At 36.2% G+C, this 22,563-nt stretch overlaps 1 protein-coding gene across 1 annotated transcript in view; it reads left to right on the top strand.

Annotated features, from left to right (window-relative positions):
* LOC149782249 (uncharacterized) overlaps window positions 1-22,563 on the top strand; it is a 665,894-nt gene that overhangs the window by 187,851 nt on the left and 455,480 nt on the right. Inside the window, exons 66-71 of the mRNA XM_089935099.1 lie at window positions 6,282-6,458; window positions 11,871-12,086; window positions 12,893-12,935; window positions 14,248-14,420; window positions 16,421-16,564; window positions 17,901-18,156. Coding sequence (XP_089791225.1) covers window positions 6,282-6,458; window positions 11,871-12,086; window positions 12,893-12,935; window positions 14,248-14,420; window positions 16,421-16,564; window positions 17,901-18,156 — 1,009 coding nt within the window. The remainder of the gene's footprint in view (window positions 1-6,281; window positions 6,459-11,870; window positions 12,087-12,892; window positions 12,936-14,247; window positions 14,421-16,420; window positions 16,565-17,900; window positions 18,157-22,563) is intronic.

Below are 22,563 nucleotides of genomic sequence, written 5' to 3'. Positions count from 1 at the left end.
AAAGTGGATTTTAACTCATCTACTCCACAGTAACTGGTGTGTTCATATGTTTCAGAGGAACTACGGTTGACAGTCTGTGTAATGTTACTATGTGCCAAATATCTGCTAGTTGCTTTATTTCTCAGAACCAACATTATTGCTTTAATATTCACAAAAGTAGTTATTTCTCGATAGAAAATCAAAGTTGGTTCTCTTGTAAGATGGTCACATGCATATGTTTTATGCTAGCTGAACAGAAGCATGTGCTGCCCTTTCTAAAGCTAGTAGGAGATTAGTGCCGTTACTATGGAAACTTTGAACTGCATCAGAAAAACTTCAAAGTTTATTCATTTTTATATAAGAAAAGTGATGGTGTATTTTTTTCTGGTGTCATTGTTTGTAAAATAACTCAGGTGTGTTAAGCCTTGCCATTTGGCTTGGGTTTTAGTGGCAATTTGGAGTTCAGCAAATGTTGCTACCTGAATAAATATGTATGATCCAAGTGATGTAGAATTTCACTCACGAACAGTATGTTATGCCACTGCCTTTTTATTCTAAGCTTGCTGTAAGGTGAAGCCTGTTATGGTATGCTGTTGTCCATCTGTTATCAATCTAGTTTCCATACAATAACTTTAGTTGTCCACCAGTTTCAGTTACCAAACTTTCTTATAGATGGCTTGCACATTGGAGTGGGGAAGAACCCTATAAAATGTGGTCTCGAAAGGTCACAGGTAGCTCACAGTCATTGTGACTGACAGAAAATCATTTCTGCACCTTGAGTTCTTCACGATGTAAATTTCCCAAACTTTGTGAATGTAAAAAACTCTTGTTTGTAGGTGAATTTTGTGTCTTATGTAAATTGCCTTATGATTTAAATTTATTAAAATTAGAGTACAAGTTCCTACATAAGTGTTATGCAGTCTTGAGCTACCAAAATACTTGAAAGAGATGGAATCCTTTGTTCTTAGCTTAGTGGATACCAGAGGCATAGTAGGGCTGTTGTACATATGGTGTGAAGAACTTTATGTGCCAACAACAAATTTTAAAGGATATCAGGTAAAGTAGAATGCAGGGCTAAAAAAAAAAACGGGGTGAGCAGAGTCCAAAATTTATATTTTAGCCACCATGTTTTAGGTATAATTAAGTGGGATGGGTTAAAGTAGATCAAAAGGAAAGGAACTCCATTTAATATGTGGGATTGGATTAGCTTGTTAAAGAACTTGGAATTTGATATTTGGGAGCTTTCAAGGTGCCAGGACAAGTCAGTGGCCAAAGGAATAGAAATGTGAAGAAAGGAATAGAAGTGTGAAGAAGGAAATTCAAAGAAGTGTGAAGAAAGGAACTAAAACTTGGGAAGAAAGGAGGAAGAAGATGAGTCCAAGAAAGATTGATTCTCTTATAAATAGACGAGTACAAATGTACAAATTTTATTGAGTAGAGATTGAAGACTTGTGTAGAATATATTCATACCTGCCATATTCTCAGACATTGGTGGATTTTTTTGAGACTTCAAAAATGTGTTTTGAGAATAAGCTATCTTTTGATATAGTCCTGTAGAAAATTAGTGGAAATTCAAATCTGAATTGAATAAAAATTTAACTAATCTGTTTTCTTTAAAGCATTTAATACACTTGGAAAGAAAGATATAGTTAGTAGGCTTAGCATTGTCAAATATCAATGCCATACAAACACATAAACATGTGCAAACACATAATCATAACCATAGTGACATTAAATGACAACATCAGGTTTCTAGCTGTCTTTAAAATCCTTTGGATGGTAAAATATATAGTTGATTAGCGGTGGTCATAGCTCCTTTCAGTAATTCATTAGGTGGTTTGAAGGTAATGCAAGTGTCATCAGTGTTCATCTCTGCATTCACTTGAGACTGGAAGATACTTTTGTCCAAACTTACTTCTGAATTCCCCAAGCGAACACTGGTCATAATGGAGTTGTTCATAATGACCATAATATCTGCTCTGACAGAACTGTATATAAGGCAGGTTGACTGCAAGATGTCATTGTCTCTATAGAAAAATGGACATATATATCATATTTAGGACTGACCATTTTATTGGGGATAGGGGAAGAACTTCCTATTTTCAAGTTTAATGGGAGCCTTGCAGTAATAAATTAATCTGTCCAGCATGAGAGTTTATGCTTTATAAACTACAGTTAACTGTGCTGACATGAGCCTGTGCTTATTATTGACTTTCAGTGAATCTATTTCATTGGTAAAATCATCCTGAAAACTATGGGTGAATTAATAGTTAGTATTTTAACAAAATTAAGATAACAATTAATAGTAAAGAGAATGGTCAAGGTTAATACCATATATTGTTGGCATCCATTAGTCTCGAGAGACGACGGAACTGCGCACATGAGAGATGTCCCGGTTGGTGGTTGTGCAGCATCTGATGTGGCTATGTAGTCCAATGTGGGAGTGGCAGTCCTTGCTGCACTTGAAAGTTGTGTCTGGTGTTGGTTGGAGCTGCTTCTTCTTCCTCTGTGATCGCCTTTCATCAGCTAGCAAGCGTAGCTTGTCCTGTCTGGTTTTCAGACCAGTCATCACAGCATGTTGCCAGCTTGATCTGTCTAGAGCGAGCTCTTCCCAGGTTTTGACATCGATGTCAAGGGCTTTCATGTCGTGCTTGCAGACATCTTTGAAGCGGAGATGTGGCCGTCCGATCAACCTTTTGCCAGAGGCAAGTTCCGAATAAAGAATGTCTTTGGGGATCCATCCGTCATCCATCTGACGTCCATGGCCCAGCTATCTGATGCGACATTGGCGGAGGAGTGTGACCATGCTGGGAATCTTGGCACGCTCGAGCACCTCATTGTTTGTTACTTGATTGCTCCAGGTGATCCCGAGTACGCATCGGAGGCATCGCATGTGAAAGGAACTCAGTCTTTTCTCTTTTGAGGCGTACAGAGTCCAGGCTTCACTGGCGTACATGAGAGTGCTTAGCACTCAGGCATGGTACACAGTGATCTTAGTGTTCAGGGTCAACATGCTGTTGTTCCACACTATCTGCGACAACCTGGAGAGAGTTGTTGATGCCTTTCTGATCCACTTGTTGAGTTCAGCATCGAGCGAGAGGTTGTTGGTGATGGTAGAGCAGAGGTATATGAACTGACTGACCACCTCAAGTTCGTAGTTGTTGATGATGATGCTTGGGGGTCTGCGTCCTGAGCCATCATGTTTGTTTTCTTTAGGCTTATGGTTAACCCAAACTCATCGCATGCTTCAGCAAAGCGGTGCATCAGGCGCTGAAGCTCAGCTTCTGTGTGGGTGGCTAGAGCATCATTGTCTGCGAAGAGCATGTCCCTGATGGTGACTTCACGCACTTTGCTCTTTGCCTTCAGTTGTGCCAGGTTGAACAGTCTGCCGTCTGATCGCATGTGCAGGTAAATCCCTTCTGTGGACGTCCCAAAGGCGTGCTTGAGCAGGACTGCGAAGAAGATGCCGAAGAGTGTGGGGGCAATGACGTAGCCCTGTTTAACTCTACTGTGGATGTCTAAGGGGTCGGATGTTGAGCCATCATACTGCACTCTGCCTTTCATGTCATCGTGGAAGGACTGAGTCATGCTTATCAGCTTTGGAGGGCATCCAATTTTCGCCAGGATTGTGAAGGGTCCGTCTCTGCTGACCAGATCGAATGCCTTGGTGACGTCTATAAGGGTCAGGAAGAGGTGTCTGTGTTGTTCTCTGCATTTTTCCTGCAGCTGCCTGACGGAGAAAATCATGTCGATTGTGGACCTTTCTGTGTGGAACCCGCACTGCGACTCTGGGTACACTCTGTCAGCAAGCATCTGCAGTCTGTTCAGGATGACGCGTGCGTAAACTTTACCCACGATGCTGAGAAGTGATATGCCCCTTTAGTTGTTGCAGTTGCTTCTTTTGCCCTTGTTCTTGTACAGGGTTATGATGTTAGTGTCTCTAATGTCCTGAGGCACTGCACCCTTGTCTCAGCACTGGCAGAGGAGGTCGTGCAGGTGTGTGATCAGCACATTATATCCGTACTTCATGAGTTCTGCTGCGATGCCATCCTTCCCTGGGGCTTTACCTAAGGACAGTTTCTCTAAGGCCTTCTTTAGTTTGGCTACAGTAGGTTTCTCGTCCAGTTCGGCCATGAGAGGGAGGTTTTCAATGGCGTTCACGTGGTTCTCTTTGGAGTACAGTTCAAAGTAGTATTCCACCCAATGCTCCATCTGCTTGCCCTTGTTGTGGATGGTATCTCCTGTGGCAGACTTCAGTGGTGCTGTCACTTTCTTTGTGGGACCCATTGCTTTCTTTATGCCATCGTACATGCCTCTGATGTTTCCGATATCTGCTGCAGACTGGATGTTCTGACAGAGCTGAAGCCAGTATTCATTGGCACACTGCCATGCTAATCTCTGGACTTTGCTTTTGGTAGACCTGTATGCCTGTAGTCTCTTCTGGCAGGGGGATCGCTTGTATTGCAGGTGAGCACTGCAACACTCTTCTATGGCTGGCATGAGTGTGGCAGAGTTAGCCTCAAACCAGTCATTGTTCTTTGATTGCTTCTTACCAAACATCTGTGTGGCTGTGCTGTACACAGTCTCTCTGATGTGATCCCATCTTTCTTTGGCACTGCCGTTGAGGGGTTCTGAATCAAACATCTTGGAAAGAGCATAGGTGAATTCCTCAGCCTTGTCTGGATATGATGTTTTGCTCACATCAGTGCATGGTTTCCCCTCTTGCCTTGAGCGGTGGATCTTCTTCGGCTGAAGCTTCATTTTGCAGCACACCAGCGAGTGGTTGGTGTCGCAGTCAGCACTGTGGAAGGTACGGGTAAGAAGCACACCCTTCATGGCTGACCGTCTTGTAATGATCAAGTCCAGCTGGTGCCAGTGTTTAGACCAGGGATGCCTCCAAGACACTTTGTACTGTGGCTTTGTCTGAAAGAATGAATTGGTGATGCTGAGGTCGTGGTACGAGCACATCTCTAGAAGGCGCTGACCATTCTCATTCATCTTCCCAACACCTTACTTGCCAAGACAGGAGGGCCAAGAGTCTTGGTCGGCACCCACCCTAGCATTGAAGTCGCCCAGCAAAATCAAGTTCTCTTCCTTGGGAATTTTGTCGATCAGCGAATTTAACTCATCGTAAAACTCATCCTTGGTATCTGTGGGGGATCTTAGTGGGGAGTGTAAACGCTGATCTGGTTGACAGGCCTGTTTGTGGTGTGGAGGCAGAGGGATAGCAGTCTTCCATTTCCTTGTTGGCAGGGTTCTATAATCCTCAGCAGAGTGTTCCTGACAGTGAATCCAACACCAAACTCTCTGGGTTCGTCATCACTCTTTCCTTGCCAGAAGAATGTGTAGTTCTTTTCTCTGAGGGACCCAGAGTCTGGTAGTCGTGTCTCCTGTAGTGAGACAATGGTATTAACCTTGCGTTTCAAGGGTTGTCATCGCCAGGGGCAGATGTGGGAGATAAGCACCCACTTCCCTTGGAAATCTCCCAATGGCTTGCATCTGACAGAGCCTATGACAACCAAATCCAGCTCCGGGCCTTCACGAGTGGCGGAAGCTGTTTAAACTGACTGGAGAAGGGATGACAGGTGAGTTTCTGGCTCCTCAAAACCAGATGCTTCGGGCAGATGGGGCTCGTTAACCTTATAAGGTTAATAACATATATATATATATATATATATATATATATATATATATATATATATATATATATATACACACACACACACACACAAACCACACACACACACAAACAAACACAGACACACACACACACTATTGGGAAAATATGAGTTTTCATCTTCCAAAATAAGTGGATACAAATAATATTGTAAACAAGGTCCCAGTTGTGTGTATGTACAAACTAGAAATTATCTCCTTTTCTGTTGGGAGCTCTTCACTTTGGATGTGTATTATTTTTCCCAATTATGGTCATGGTGCAAAAGAACATGAATAGAGATTATTTTTTAGATGAATTTAACCCAGTAAGTAGTAAAGAGACATCTGACATTAATAGTGGTAAGTTCTGACAAAATCGTTGTAAGGTAGATTTTAGCAACTGCTCCTCATGCAGTTCTTGCTTGGATTGTGAAATATGTACTGAGTGAAAATTGGGCACAGATTTTGACCCATTGGAAATGTGTGCGCATATTTAGGCATATATGTATGTTACATAAACAGGTTCCACTTTAAATGTCAAATGTTATAAATTCAGTTTAGTATATATTTACAATTTACTTAAAAATTGGATTTTATATATGGTTTCATACATCTATCTTAAAAACTACTTTCAATCATTTCTTCAGATTTCTCAATGGAGAAATGGATCCTGGAGAATGGAAGGGGTGCAGTAAGCCAACTTGGTAGCAATCTTGTGGACAAGTTTTTTAAGGAGACAGGATTGTATAGTTACCTCTTGGTGGAACCCTGCAGCTTCCAGTCCAAACTATACTCACCCACCACAACTGGCAACTGGAAAATAGGTTCTTTAATCTTTCTAGCTATATATCCATCTTTTGATCGATCGATCTGTCTCTCTGTCCATCCATCTATGTATCTATCAATCTGTATATTTGCCTTGCTATTTATGTATGTATGTACACCATTCCTTCATTTTAGCAAACCCAATGATGCTCTAGGGTGTAGATCCCTTTAATTTCCTTTAGAAAGCATATCATCGTACTAAAATTGACTGCTCTAAGTCTTTGCTACTTACTTGGCCAGGACCGAGTAGTGGCAGATTCACATTTTGAGTGTAAATTGACTGCTTTAAGTCTTTACTACTTACTTGTCCCAGGGCTGAGTAGTGGCAGATTCACATTTTGAGTGTAAATTGACTGCTCTAAGTCTTTACTACTTGTCCCAGCTCTGAGTAGTGGCAGATTCACATTTTGAGTGTAAATTGACTGCTTTAAGTCTTTACCACTTACTTGTCCCAGGGCCGAGTAGTGGCAGATTCACATTTTGAGAGTAAATGTCTGTGTATTTTCCACACTTAACAAGCCACAACACTGCAACAAAAGAAGCTCATTGTTACATGTTTAGGCTTGAAAAAACAGTAACACAGAAGAGTGAAAGCAACAAGATTTTTAAAATTTAACAAATAATTTATTTCCCTGGAAAAATTCTGTGAAAAATGAAAAAAGGAGAAGAACTTACGGTTTCAAGAATCAGATCCAAAAATAATCTAAGAATAATCCACAAATTGAATTGCAAAAAATCCTAGTACTAAATATTCTAATAATTTCAAGTTCGAAACCTGATGGAAAATCCAAGATGGATGACAATGACATATGCTGTAGTCTGTACTGTGCTTATCTACACTTCCTTGTAGAAATACAAATAATGTCACTCTGATGTTGGAAATCCAAATTAAATTTGTAAGGAATGTCTTTCCAAAATTTCTGTGTTAGCACTTCTCAAAATATTTCCAGAGAAAAAAGAATTAATCCTTTTGAAAACCAATTGATCTGAAGAAAATTATAACTCAAAATCTGGCTACAGCAAAATAACTTGACATCAGTGTAAAAAGCTCAGAACTGAGAAATCTCTCTCTATGCATCTCTGTTAAAACTAACAAATGTGCAGTAATGGAAAAACCAGAATTGCAAAATTGAAAGGGGGGGTCACGTGATCGTGTTTATGTCATGTAGACCAAAAATGACCCTGACAAAAACCAATCATTTAAAAATAAATATGAACTTGTTTATGAAGGTTGCTACAAATTCTGAAACAAGGTCAGAATTTAGATCAACAGCTGGTGTTTACAAAAAGAATGATTCAGGTTTCTAGAAAAATATCTACAGTGAATAAATTTACATTATATAATAGCATATAATAGAATAAAATATTTAAAACTGACAAACAAATTAAAATAAATATTAATTAAATCAGATATATGTAACACTCATAATAATAATAATAATAATGAGGACTTTATATAGCACCTAATTTTTAGAAGCTCTAAGCACTTTATAACACCTCAAAACATATATACTGATATGATTACGAAAAACAACCACCATGAAATTAGAAAGCATAAAAAAACCTGCTGAAAATATTTAAGGTAGGAAACATTATTAGGTCTTTAAGTTTGACATATATAATGACATATATTTCATTTTTGTTTAAGTTCTTGTATTTAGATCATGACCACATCCATTTTTGGCATATTGTATGTCCTACCTTGAATCTTGAAACATGGTGAGTTGGTTTCATCTTGTCTACATCCTTTTTGACAAAAAAGCTGTCTGTGACCTATATTTATTGCTCAGTGACTATGTACAGATATTACATTTTTTGGGTGCTGTTTATGTTTTACACAAAACTTGATAAATGGATGCATCTTTCTTACCACTACATGCTTAAAATCAAAGGTAACAGTGATCAACATATAATGCTAGCATGGGTTCAGTATTTATGATATTTTGATTCATTTATGCTAGACCCATATATGACCTAGTCACCTCAGAAGGCTGTCACAAAACAGAGTTTGGAATGCTACTTATTGGGAATATAGAGACAACATGGACAAAAGATTTAAGATTTAATTAGATGATTATGATAGATAATTAAAAAATGTATATTACACAATAATATGAAAATAAATAACTGCAGTTAAAATGTTCTTTAATATTGTATTTTCTTAAAGTTTATGTTCACTGATATTTCCTCATTGAAAAACTATTCATGGAATACATGCCCTCCAATGGCCTATTCAATTCATAGGTACGACCTCCAATGGTTCCTTCATTGTGTAGGTGTGCTTTCCTATGGCTTATCCACTGTGTAATGAATTATAGGGTGCTTGTTACTGGGGCTCCCATGTCCTGATGTTCTTAGGATGTCCCGGTTTTGTCTGCCCTTGTGGCAGGATTCCATGGCTAGCACAACTCTTCCCTTCAGCAGTCTTTAGTCCTGACGAAGCAGTTCATGTGACTGGGGCTCCTGTGTCCCAACATTTTTATGACATCCCGGGTTGTCCACCCTTGTGGCAGGATTCCCTGGATAAATCTTCCTTGAGCAGTCTCAACCCAGGGTTGGAAGCAGCTACAAAATGAAAGTCATTTTGAGTCATATATTATAGGGTTAATGTGTGCATTACATAGAATGACTTATATACAGTTCCCTCGTGCTCTTTTATTCCAGTGCTCCTTTATATCATGGCTACATTTACTTTGATCTCTCTACACTAAATGAAAACAATCCTAACATTGGATGAATGCAGGACAATGAAAATATGAAATATTTACATTGCACCTGACCTTTACAAGTAGATTACAGTGTAAAAGCTTATTAATATACAGTGTACTAATGTTGCATAATTGAATATGTATTACAATCAATGTATTTGATAAAAATAATAGTCTGTAGGTTATAAGGAATGACTTGTAGTAATAAATATGTAAGTAGTGAAAAACAATCTACTAGAATGAGATGTAATAAATAAAATAGAATCCTCAAAACACTACTCCTATTCTATATAAACAAAAATAACAAAAATAAAAGCTTTACCTCCCAATAGTATAATTGCAACACTTTTTCCCAATATTATTAAAAATAAAAGAAATAAAGAAGTTTCCTACCTTAATCTGGCCACTCTAGATGTCCAGGTTTTTTAGCTTCAGTCCATAGAAATTGTACTTGTGACAGGCAAAGTTTTACATTGCATATGGTCATTTTTGTACAGACCCATTGCAGGTATCATGAAGTGCATGAGCGTCTTGCCTGGTGAGAACTATTACGCCACTATCAGGATCATATTACTTACATGTGTTTGTATTCTACAGTGAACTTAAGATAGTGCGTTTTAGCACAGTTGACTTCAGATACTATATTTTCAGGTATTTATTATATTAAGCATCTAAACTTATTTAATGCATACATAAAAGAAAGGAATAATTTTAAGGTAGTTTGTGACAAGGCCCTTGGTGTCCAATTGTTATGTATATTTGTTTAAATTTTATCTGATTTAATTGTATTTAAGTTTTAGAATCTTTTTATTTGTTTTATTTTTTTTTAATTTGTTGCTGTTGAGGTCATGATGGGACTACTGATTTAAGATGCAAACAATTTTTATAATTTATTTCTTAGAGGAAAATGATTGGATCTAATCAAGGACATACAGGGGCTACGTGACTTTTGTTATATGTAAACATGACCATGTGACCCTTATCCGGGGCATAAAATTCAAGTTTTAAACCAAAATTTTAGAGAAGTAAACACAGTTGGGCTTTTTCTTTACACTGGAAGGTGTTGTGTCATTTGAGTTATTTCAAATTACTTGGATTCAACAGGATTAATTCTTTTTTTCTGGAAAATACATGTGCTCATATGAAATTGTTGAACAAGGACAGCTTTTATAAAAATTTATTCAGATTTCCAAAACCAGAGTGATATTTCTTGTTTCAACAAGGAACTGTAGACTTAAACGCTGCAGGTTACAGCATATGTCATTGTCTTCCATCTTGGATTCTTTGTTGGGACTCGAACTTGGAATCAGTAGAACATTTTGTTATTAGGACTTATAAAATTTTATTTGTGGATTATTCTTGGATACTTTTTGGATTTGAGTCTTAAAACCATAAGTTCATATTTTTGAATTTTTACAGAATTTTTCCAGGGAAATAAATTATTATATTTTTTCAAAGCTCGTTTTTTTCACACTTTCTTGTGTTACTGTTTATTCGAGCCTAAACACGTAACATAATACCAATGCAGTTGAAAGGAGGAATATGTGTAGTGGATGATAACCTTCCATATTAATGATTATATAGTGTATGTTGTAATATATTACCCAGGGCAGGTTAACTGTCTGTTGTGTACTGAATGGTTATAGGAAATGGGCGAGGGAAATGCATGGTTTTCAGGTGAGGTCTGACCTGCAGTGGCTAATCAAGGTATTTATTGATGCAGGAACAGTGTGCTACAGGCAGTTACTCTAAGATTACTCAAAGCCTAAGACTTTCACTCTGTAATATCAGGCTTCTAGGGATGGGCAATGATAACAGCTTTTCAAGCAGGTTTTAAGAACAGTGATTTTAAAAGTGATTCTTAATAATGATTTTATTCTTAATAAAAGTGACATTAATCAGCTTTGTATCAACTTGTTTTTACCATTATTTACATTCTTTTTTCATTCTTGTATGTCTTTAGTTCTCTGTCACAGTAGGTAGGGTTTTGAGTGGATGGGTAGGTAGGTAGGTTTTTTTCTTCACAATGTTAGCACAATATTGGCTATATAGTACAACTTTCCTATTTTAAAATGATTGAAATTTCAGATATAAAGATTTTTAAATATGCTCACAAAAACTGCAGTTAGAAATGAGGCCAAGATCAGTGTTTCTGAATTTAATTCTGCATGACAATGTTGACATTGATTACTAGAAACTAGATGAGCTATGCAATGACTGATTACACTGGTTTATTTTAGTTTCCTTACAATCATCATAAATGTGACATGCTTTCAGCTATTCAAATATAAAAGAAGTCAGTTGACTGTTGGGCTCTGGTGAGTGCTTTAATGAGAACCTACTACCTACTCAACCGCTATCACACACTTATCATGTATCAACGTGAAGGTCTTGTCCAGCATTAGTAAAAAGTAAAAACCTTTAAATGACTTCTTTTCAAAAATTATTTGCCAGAATTTGACAAAAGTTGATGGAAAGCATCTTTGCATAAGGTCTTTTAGGTTAATACATGTTATGTCAGTCCACCTTTGCTGTCATTATGCAAAATATAAGATGTTAAACAATTTTATTTCAAAAGCTGCTCAAAAGAATTTGATCAGTTTTTATACAAGTATTCTGGCATCAAGGCTTTTCAGTTTGTACATTGAAGTAGCTGGAATGGGCCAATTTAATGAATTCTTTTACTATTCTCCCTTTGTTCAGATTGTGCAAAACCACTCAGTGTGGATAATGTTATTTTACCGGATAACCTACGATGCCACATTCCATCAGTTTGTACAGGGATTGATGCTTGTGTGTACATCCCTTTGCTGAACAGACACTTCTCTATCAACCTGCTGTTGGATTCATGTGAATATGTGTTCCATCTCTCCATAGAACAGCTTGAATACACAGTTACACTGTTTGACTTTGAGTGGGGTAAGCATTTTTGTTGTACTCTACTGTAAAAATTAGAAAGAAATTTGTCAAGAGAATTTATATATTTTTATTCCATCTTTGCCTGTAATTGGGTCATCTTGATTTAGTGGCATCTGTCTGCCCAGAAGCTGTGGTTATGTTTGATTTGGTTTTATGTTCATTTACAACAGCAGAAATAAGTTATTAACACTGAGGCAATTGGAGTAAAGTGTATTGTCAAATGGAATAATTCAATGGTAGGATTCGAACTAGCATCCTTTTGGTCATGAGTCTGGTATGCTAACCACAAAGCTACCACAGCTTCTTTTAGACTATAGCTGTTGAACTCTTGATTAGCTGGGTGCAGGTAAAGAACTTTTAGATTTTACCTCATAATATGCTTTATACAGATAATTTAAAAACTAAAATAAAATCTCTATATTTTGCTTACAAATACATGTACTTGTTTCCAGTCAATGCCAGTTATGACATAGCAGGTTAAAATTAAAATAAATAAAATTATTCATGTAATTCTCTGGGAAAAAAACAATCATTTACCTCCAGTTAAGCAATATTTTGTATTTCTGTGAATTCATTTATTTTTAGGAGTATCCATTTGTTTTGACTTTAAAATCTTTTGTATTAACCACAATCAAAGATAATTGGTACCACAATAAAAATAGTGAGTTCACTGTACTTTACATTATGTTCTGTCCTTAAAATTAAATGATTGATTATCACTTATAAATGACTGCCTGTATGTATTTGCAGAAAAAGTGAGATAATTGGGTTGAAAAAATTAAAAGTGTCTGTGCTATTTTTTTCAGGTGTAAAGAAACAGTTATGGCTTTATGGTATTATTCGTACTGAGTAAGTATATATATATATATATATATATATATATATATATATATATATATATATATATATATTCACACACACACACATGTAAGAACAGACTTTTACCCAGTACCGGATGCATGATATTGTGAAATTGTCAAGAAGTGCCAAATAGCAAGAATTATAAACCGTATTTGCATTCTTAGAGTAGGAATCCAATATTCATTTGGCAGGTCAAACATAGATATCTTTTTTCTTTGTAGCCAATTAATTTTTTGTTACATTTTCAATAACCTCTTGTGAGCCAGATTTTAAAATATTTTATTACCAAGTTTTGAAGTATTGTTATATACAGCACAACACTTTTTGGTACATGGAGGATATTATATTACAATGCTATCTGTCAATTTATGCTTTCGTTACCAGTTTCATTTCCAAACAACAACTCAGTTGTTCACCATCTACCAATTCTGATGGATTTGTGAACTTGCTAAGAAAGAACCCTAATGGTTTTGGGTTTAATTACTTAGAGGTCAGTATCACTGTGACTGAAAGAAGAAAAATGATTTCCCACAATAACTCAAGTTCTCCAGCATTTGCAGTTACCAAATCTTTTGGATGGCTTGCATCTAGAGAAAGGAGGAACCCCATTGATTTTGGGGTCAGAGGTCAAGGTCACTGACTGAATGAAAAAACCTTTCTGCACAACAACCCTTGCTCTCCATCATTAACAGAGTCCAAATAGTAGCCAATCCTTTTTGGATTGCATGTTCTTCAGGTAAGGAAGAACCCTATTAATTTCAGATTTAGAAGGTCAAGGTATTTGATCAGAAGAAAAAGATGGTTTGTGCATAATATTTTCAGTTCTCCATCATCTACTGTGATTGAACTTTGTGGATAATTTAAACTTGAGTTAAGGAAAACTGTTGATATTGTAGTAACAAGATCAGTGGTCAAGGTCACCGTGACTAAAAGAATAAATATGGTTTTTGCACAGTTGCGTTAAGTTTCATCACATACCAGTGGCAAAATTTGTGGACAGCTTGCACGTGGAGTAAGAAAGAAGCCTATATATTTTGGGGTCAAATGGTCAAAGGTGAATGTCACTGGTTGAAGAAGAAAAATGGTTTCCATAGAATGACATTATATTTCCATCACAGATCTGGACTGTGGCTGGTTTGCACTTAGGTTAAGGGAGAAGCTTATTAGTTCTGCTTAGAAGGTCAGAAGTCAAGTTTACTGATTGGTTTCTGCACTGAAATGTCATCATAGATGATAATTAAACCATGTTACAGGCATATACTGTACCATTTACATTACTCATGATTAAACATAATTTCAGCTTTGTACTACATGACCTACCTAATGATGGGATGTTTGAGTTTGAATACCTTACACTAAGCATTTGCATGGAGAGTGATGAGACTCGCCCCTGTGCCTTCCAGGTTACTCCATTCCGTGGACTTAAGGTCCCTAAACCTCTCTGCCCCAAAGGTACTGGATGGCGTGTACCAGGTAATATATTACAGCACAGCAAACATTTTACAAGGATAGTTTTATACAAGCTCTAAGCAGCAGGACTGTTTACTCCTGATACAGGCACCTTGTGGTATGATTCAATAGTCTTAAAATAAGTTTTGTAATATGAAACAATTTCTGTAGAATACAAAGTGAAAATTTCAAATGATTTACAGTATTGAATTAAATCCCAACTAGTCCATAAATTTCTATGACAAGTCCAAAAGGATATAGTTCCAGCTGAATTTCATTCCTGATCCGAATGAATTCCAGTGTGTATGCTGATATACCAATAGCCTGGCTGTGTTGATGTGCTAATAGTCTTGAAGTATCAGATCCCCAAATAGTGATTTGTCCAAAATTATTAACGAACACATTGTAATTCCCAAAAATAATTTAAATAAATAAATCCTCTTAAATTAAATACTGAACACAACTCAAAGACTGATTCCACTTTGGATGTTAAGATAGGAATACAGAATTTCTGCTTACTTCTCCGTTATATGAAAACCTAAGTCACAGTATGAGTCCCATGATGTGATTCAAAAGTTCAATTCTAGAACATTTATAGTTGTCAACAAAATCAGGTCTCTTACTTAAACTTAAGTAATGAATATGGAAAACAGCAAGTACACAAGGATTTCCTGATGGGAAACCAATATTCTGAATCCAAGTAAACATATTTAGTTGCAGATAATAATAATCTTAATATTTAATCACAAGTCGTCATTATATGGGCTCCTAGTCCATATGTACTTTTGTTTTCCTTGAAAAATTACTCACCATCGTTGAATGTAAATATATAAAATTAGTTGCATCAGCCTTTCTTCCTTGTAAGAGGCATATCTGACAGATGTTTATATGAAATTGTAAAATGGAGTGGTTGCCATGGAAAAAGCAAGTGAATCTTGGAATCTTTTGATGATAATGAAATTGCAAGTTAAAAATTGTCTTATCAGTTGTCAGAAGAAGATATTTCCTTGACCATTTGCATTATTGCACCTGGGGCAGAGAGAGATCTTTTCATAGCAAGTAAGACATTTGAAAAAATGGTTGAAAAATATAGAAAAAAATATTCATAAATTAACTGTCTTGCCTGGGTAGATGCACCCCAGTTGAGAAAATAGAGAAAAATACAGTATTTTTAGACCTACTTTTTAAATTACTATAATAATTTAACATTTTTCTTCTTAACCATTAGTAATACAGTCATATAGGTCCATTTCTAGAAGCCAAGAATTGTTAAGCATACATTTTTTTGCTTAAATTTATGACACAGATTTGGCTGAATATAGTATGACTTTGAAAATCATCGTATCACATTTTAGTAAGCTCTTATAGAATACCTGTTTTAAAAATCCTGCATGATGAAAAATTGGAATTTATATTTAAAATTTACAAGATAAACAAGTTATTCTTGAAATTAAATGTAAATTCACCCAAACTGACTGATAAAATGGGTGAGAAAAGAGTTGCATATACATTATCCATGTCTCTTTTCACAGGATGATTTTGTTGCTTTAGGACACAGACAACCAATTCACTTCCCATAGACTGTAAATTGTTAATGTTTGTTTGCTGTACTTTTTTTTTGGTAAGATCAGTGAAACACATTTACATCCATTTATTGATTTATCCAAGACGAAACATCTAAAAATGAAAAATGCTGCTGCACATCTTGTTTTTGTGAAAGGTGCTCTTGTAGATGGCCACAAAAATGATTCTCCCTACTTACTTCAGTACTAACTATGCAGTGACATTGATAATAATAAAATTGTTTAAGGCTCAAACCTACTGTTACGTGCACTTTACACATACATATGCTTTGTCTGAACTATCATACTATTTCCATGGTACTTTTTTTTTCAGCCATTCAGCGACCTTCACTCTCTCAAATACAGTACTTAATATGCCAGCATATGTAGGCTGGTTCCATAGCTCATTATTTCATTAGTTTGCTGTAACCATATAAATTGAATGTTCTGCATGTGTTACAGATTTCTCCCTGACAAACTATCTGAAAGGTGTTACCTGGGACAGCAGCTCGATGGCTGGGAAGCTTCTGGACACCTTGGGACTGTCTGAGTACATGCAGACCCCACCATGTAGTAGGACAACTCGACCAACAGGATGGACCAATGGTATGGTTAAGAACATGGGAAAATATGGCCAGCTCGAAGCAATATTCATTCATTTGCTCAGCTTGGTTGTGGAGGGGTTCAGATATCTTTGGTTTTGATTCCATAATGATAGAATATATGTTAGATTTTAATAAGGTTTGTTCCATAATGTTCAGGGTGCTTGAAAGGCACTTTTTCAAGGATCCTACCATCCATACAATTATGATTTAATTGATCAAGCATAAAACATTGGTATTACCATCCATCACCTGTATTTGAGTTCTTTACAGTACCCTCACCCCAAAATCACCTGAAAGCCACCCTCCCCCGTCCACCCCCATGTCTCACATTTGGAGCAATCTTAAAATTAACCAAAGATCCGGATTCATGATTTTTGGTGACATTAAATTTCATGATTTAATGCACATCATTTGACAGTTATTTGTGTATTATTCATATTATATTTATTACAAATAAATTATTTCTAATTTATTACAAATGTTTATTGTTAATGTTATATTTATCACAAATAAATTGTTTCCAATTTATTACAAATGTTTACTATTAATATTATATTTATTACAAATAAATGGTTTCCAATTTATTACAAATGTTTACTTTTAATATAATATTTATTACAAATAGTTTCTGATTTATTACAAATGTTTATTATTAATATTATGTTTATTACAATTCTGTGATTATTGACAAAGTATTGAGCTTGAGCATGTACTTGTGTCTGGGAGTTGTCATAAGTCTTTGTGATTATGTCCTAGGTCAGAGTAGAAGGTCTATTTTGTTCAAGTATGTTTTGAGTATGGGCATCTTAAAGGAGTTTGGGGGGATGGGGGTGGAAACAAGTCCTATCTCATTTTTTTAAATTTGTTTTAAGGCATCACTTTTTAATATTTATCTTTTCTGTCCCTAACAAATTAAAAAGGTCATACTTTTAAAAAACAGGTACATCATGGTTTATGGGAATTAATTTTTTAGCAGTCATCTTATGAGCACTATATTTTAAAAATTTAGCAAAAAGTTAAACATGCATTGACAGTAAATTGCAGATATTTAATACATAATTTGTAAAACTTTAATGTTAATTAAACAGCTTTGTCATAATATGTTGAATTAATTTATTTTTGAAGCATCTGTTTTCATTAACTTGTTAAACATTACATTTGCATGGATACCTAAATTCATAGATTGACAAAGGGTAACATTTTTCCCCAAGAAAGATAATTGTTTTTGGGGTCTTTAAATTTGTACTGTGTAGTGACCATCAAATCACCTTAAAATTGGTACACCACAGAAAATAGTTAATACACAGGCTGCTGACCAATCATTTGGATTCTTTCAGAATGCCGAAGGATATCCTCAAATTTCTCAGCTATCCCAGAATATGCCTCATGTCTCCTCAAAGACTCGTGTACAGCTGTAGATTGCTGTGTGGATATAGGATTCATCCGTAGATCACTCAATTTCTTTTTTGAGATTGATCCCTGCAATTTCAAGTTGAGTCTTGGAATTGAGAAATTAAAGCAGGAAAAGACGATGTTTGATTTTGATTGGGGAGTGTTGCAGCATTACTCACTACAGGGAGTGGCTAGGATAGAGTAAGTTTTATAGATGGACCTGTTTTCTTCAGATGCTCTTATGGTTACTTTGTCAGAGCATGTAATTTTACAGTGGCATGTCATATGTGGTTAGTTGGCAAGAGCAGCGCAAATGATTTTCCTTTGTCAATGATAATTGTTGTAAGATTTCTAAATCACAAAATCAAGGTATATACTAGTAGTGAAAAGTTTGGATTGCTAATATGAAAGAAACTGTTTGGATGGTATGATACAATATATCCATTTTGAATATGCGTATATATATATATATATATATATATATATATATATAATTCACATGAATATATATATGATTCACATGAACAGCTGGCCAAAGAGTCAAGTTATTTGATATGTGAATATATCTTGATGTGTACAGTTTAAGTTTTCTAAATAGGTTAGTGTGACCTAAATTTACTAGAATAGGTAAGTGTGAGCTACAGTTCATTCTTCATTTATCTTCATTTTCTCCATCTAGTACATTCCCTGATCAAATTAACATTAAGAAATAAACTCTGATAACACTACAATCTAGCCCTCCTGGTGTGTCTTATCTGTCTGTAAATGCTATAGACAAATGGAAGAAATTCTCATTGGTGGGTGGTTACCCATCAATCAGATTTTTACTATTTTAAGCTTTTGCTGTGGCACACCACACTGCCTCTTGTTATCCAAAGAAATAAATTTTAATTTTACCACCGTATAGAAAATCAGCATAATATTAGAGATGCTGACAGGGAGCACAAATGAGAAAACCATGAAACATTAGTAGTGATGTGTGAGAACTCTTTCAAATTAGTTAAAAGTTGTGCATATAGAAATCCACTCAGCATAATATTAAATAAATATAAAATGTTTACTCAACTGTTAAGATAAGCTGAATAAATTAAAATTTAAAAGTAAATTATAAATTATGGATAATTATTGTATCAAAATACCTCCATCTGTTCAGATGTGAGCAGATGTAGGTAAATACAACAGGATGCATGGAAATTTCACTACCATATTTACCATATATTTTGGGACAAGAAAAGATAAATTATTTTTTTTCCTGTCCCATAACTTGTGGTTAAACTTTTTGTTACCTAGATCATATGTCCCAAAATTTGTGGTTGAACTTTTTGTTACCTAGATCATATGTCCCAAAACTTGTGGTTAAACTTTTTGTTACCTAGATCATATGTCCCAAAACTTATGGAATTTGTAACTCCCCACTCTTGCATCTTTCAATAAAGTAGATGAATAGAATGCTTATTTGATAACATACTGACCTCTGACCATCTATCAGAGAAAATCTGGACCCACAGCATTCAAAAGCTTTCTTTTTTGAAAGTCATTTATATTCATTCTGCTGGTACCACACACACTTGGAATTGTACAGTGCCAACTTGGTGAGGTTGAATAACAAAGTCATGAATCACTCTGTTGCTAATGCCCTGACAGCTTCTTTCAGTTTTGATCTTTTAAGATGATATGCCTTTCTTTGCTCAGCTTCACTTGAGTCTCGTTCTTTGAACTTTATGCTCACTGCCATTTAGGGGTGAAATTATTCATCAGTATATCGATGTATTAATATTATTGCTGTACATATCGATACAAGTGGTGGAAAATCAATACAATATGATCCTTACCGTATGCAAGTTATTTTAATTTCAGCATCAAGAATTTTATTAGTTGTTGCCCTTGTTACCTTGTTCTTTAAATTGAGAATCCATCTGAGACAGCTGTTCCAGGAATAGGTACTCAATTTTATTAGTGAAAATGGAAAGGACTTGACAACAAACACTTGCCACTACAAATTGACTAGAGACTTGGTTCATAATATTGCTACCCTACCCTCCAATTTCTTGGTAATTATTTTATTGCAAGAGCTTATTTGGCATAAAGTAGTCTCAGTCTCCTCTGACCCTTTCCACCTCTTTCTTGATATTTGGACATTGATGTTGGAGTGTAGGGTCAGAGCCAAGTGGCTATAGATAAGTGCAGTGTTGGCTGAAGGTAGCTGCTTACTAGCCAGTGTAGCAAGCTTTAATGCCTTAACATCAGCCATGAAATTAATAGCAAGACAATTGATGTTTAATTTGTTGACAGATGAGACAGAACTATAGCATTGATGACATTTGGCATGGAACTCGTAGTAAAAGTAGAATGCAATTTTAATTTCTGTTCTCAAACAATTTATCTAGGCAGGATCATGGACTACAAAACTATATTTTTCTGTCAGGATTAAGGTAAACAAACTAAATCAGAATGAAAAATCTTGAAGGTTAGAAGTGAAGATACTTATCTAATAAATATACATCCATCTGGTGGCTAAAGTGAGTCCCTACACCTGATCAAAAGGAGCAGCCTTATTTGGCCTACAGTGTTGAATATAAATCACTGAAAGCGAAGAGGTAGTCTCTTTAAAGTTTGTTATCTTGTCTTGGATGAGAATGGTTTAAAAAGAGATGCTAAGTATATGTCTGTATTCTGCATACTGGAAATAATACTAGTAAATCATGTAAAAGAGCTCAGCCTACCAGAGACAGACGTTCTAAAGATGGAAAGGCCATCTAGTTAGTATGAGTATTGATAATATATCATTGTAGGCTGTATATCCTTAATTGTATTGATATGCATCACAGGTGTATCATTTCACCCCTTCTGTCCTTGCTGTTTGGCAGCAGCTGTATTGATGTGAGGAACCAGGTGGTACAAGAGCTGCCTTAAGCTTCCCAGACCTCCTTTGCTGTGTGGGTGGCTGAGTGGTTTAGCACTGCTATCTCACCTCGTTCTACAAGGGTTTGAGTCTCCACCTTCGCCACAGTGGTTATGTGAGAAAGCTTGCCAGTAGCTTCCTGTGGGTTGGTGGTTCTTACTGGAGTTCCCCTGTTCTTCGTCTGCCAGTTATACTGGTTGCAGTGTATAGCCTATCTTGCACTAAGAAACCCAAAACAGGAACATCTCTAGAGAATTTTTATCAAAGAGGTTAAAAAGCAAAGTTTTCATTTCTCCATCAAATACATGCCTAGTCATATTTCAATAGGACATCTTTCTCTGTTACCTCCAAATCCATCCCTCTGCATAGAAGATAAAAGTTGTGTGTGGGGGGGGAAGGGAAGCAAATCTTACAGGCTAACTCCCATTTCTAACCACTTGGTTGTACTGTTGTTATACCTGTTTTCAACCAATTTTTTACTTTTACTGTCATGCTGTAAAGATGCCATCCATATAATTTCTTTAGTCTTGTACTTAAATTTCAAATCAGCCATATTTTATTTTCATTGGTTTAGTATGTCAGAATATTTTATTATTTGGTTCATGCAACATTTACATGACTTCCAGTGAGATTATTAATGTTTTTACAGTTATTGTACTGTTCTCATTTGTAATCGCTATTGTGGCCAAGTGGTTCGAGTGTCCACCTCGGATGCGGGAGGTTGTGGGTTCAAACCCCAGCCAAGTCATACCAAAGACTTATAAAAATGGTACTAACAGCTGCCTCGCTAGGTGCTCAGCATTAAGAGGTTAGTGTTTGGACTGGTTAGCCTGGTGTCAGGATAAAGTATCTGGGTAGGACATGATGTTACATGTCTGCAGCATGATGCCCTAGTGTTAGATATCACTATAAACTGCCACACTGCAGACATCGTAGTGATTATGACTGAAAAATTAGTTACGTTTAAAATAAAATCCAAATCCATTCGCTTTTGTTGTATGTGATTTTGATTGGTAATATTCCATTTCACCAGAGAAATTTTTTAGCGCTATTACACTTCAAAGTTATTTTGATAGCATAGAAGGGCCTACGTTCCTGCAATTGAGGCAGAAGGGGTCAGAAACAAATATCCCTTTGTACTCCTTCTGTGCATGAAAATATTAAGAAAACAAGCCAGACTTGAAAAATCACATTTTGAAGAACATGGTATGGACCATGTCCTATGGGTACAGGTTGATGTTTCATACCAACCATACCACACCATTTGGCCAGACTGCAAGGCATATATCATCTTTGATACACCAAACTGACTGCTGACCAACTGGCCCCGCCATACAAATGAGTTCTATACAATTACAGTAGTTGGGAGGCTGTTATCTATAACTGGTGAGTGAGCCATCCAAGTACCACATTGTTGGCAGGTTGTACCAACCATACCACACCAGCTGTCCAGACCACAAGGTATGTACGATCTCTGGTACACTATTCCGACTGCTGCCTAACTGGTCCAGCCATCCACGTACCACATTGTTGGCAGGTTGTACCAAGCAAATCACACCAGCTGGTCAGACCACAAGGTATGTGCCATCTTTGGTACACTATTCCGACTGATGCCTAACTGGTCCAGCCATCCATGTACCACATAGTTGGCAGGTTGTACCAACCATACCACACCAGCTGGCCAGACCACAAGGTATGTACCATCC

The sequence above is a fragment of the Sinohyriopsis cumingii genome, chromosome 15 (genome assembly GCF_028554795.1).
Source record: "Sinohyriopsis cumingii isolate HCF-2022 chromosome 15, ASM2855479v2, whole genome shotgun sequence".
Taxonomy (NCBI): domain Eukaryota; kingdom Metazoa; phylum Mollusca; class Bivalvia; order Unionida; family Unionidae; genus Sinohyriopsis; species Sinohyriopsis cumingii.
This window is presented reverse-complemented; position numbering and strand designations above follow the sequence as displayed.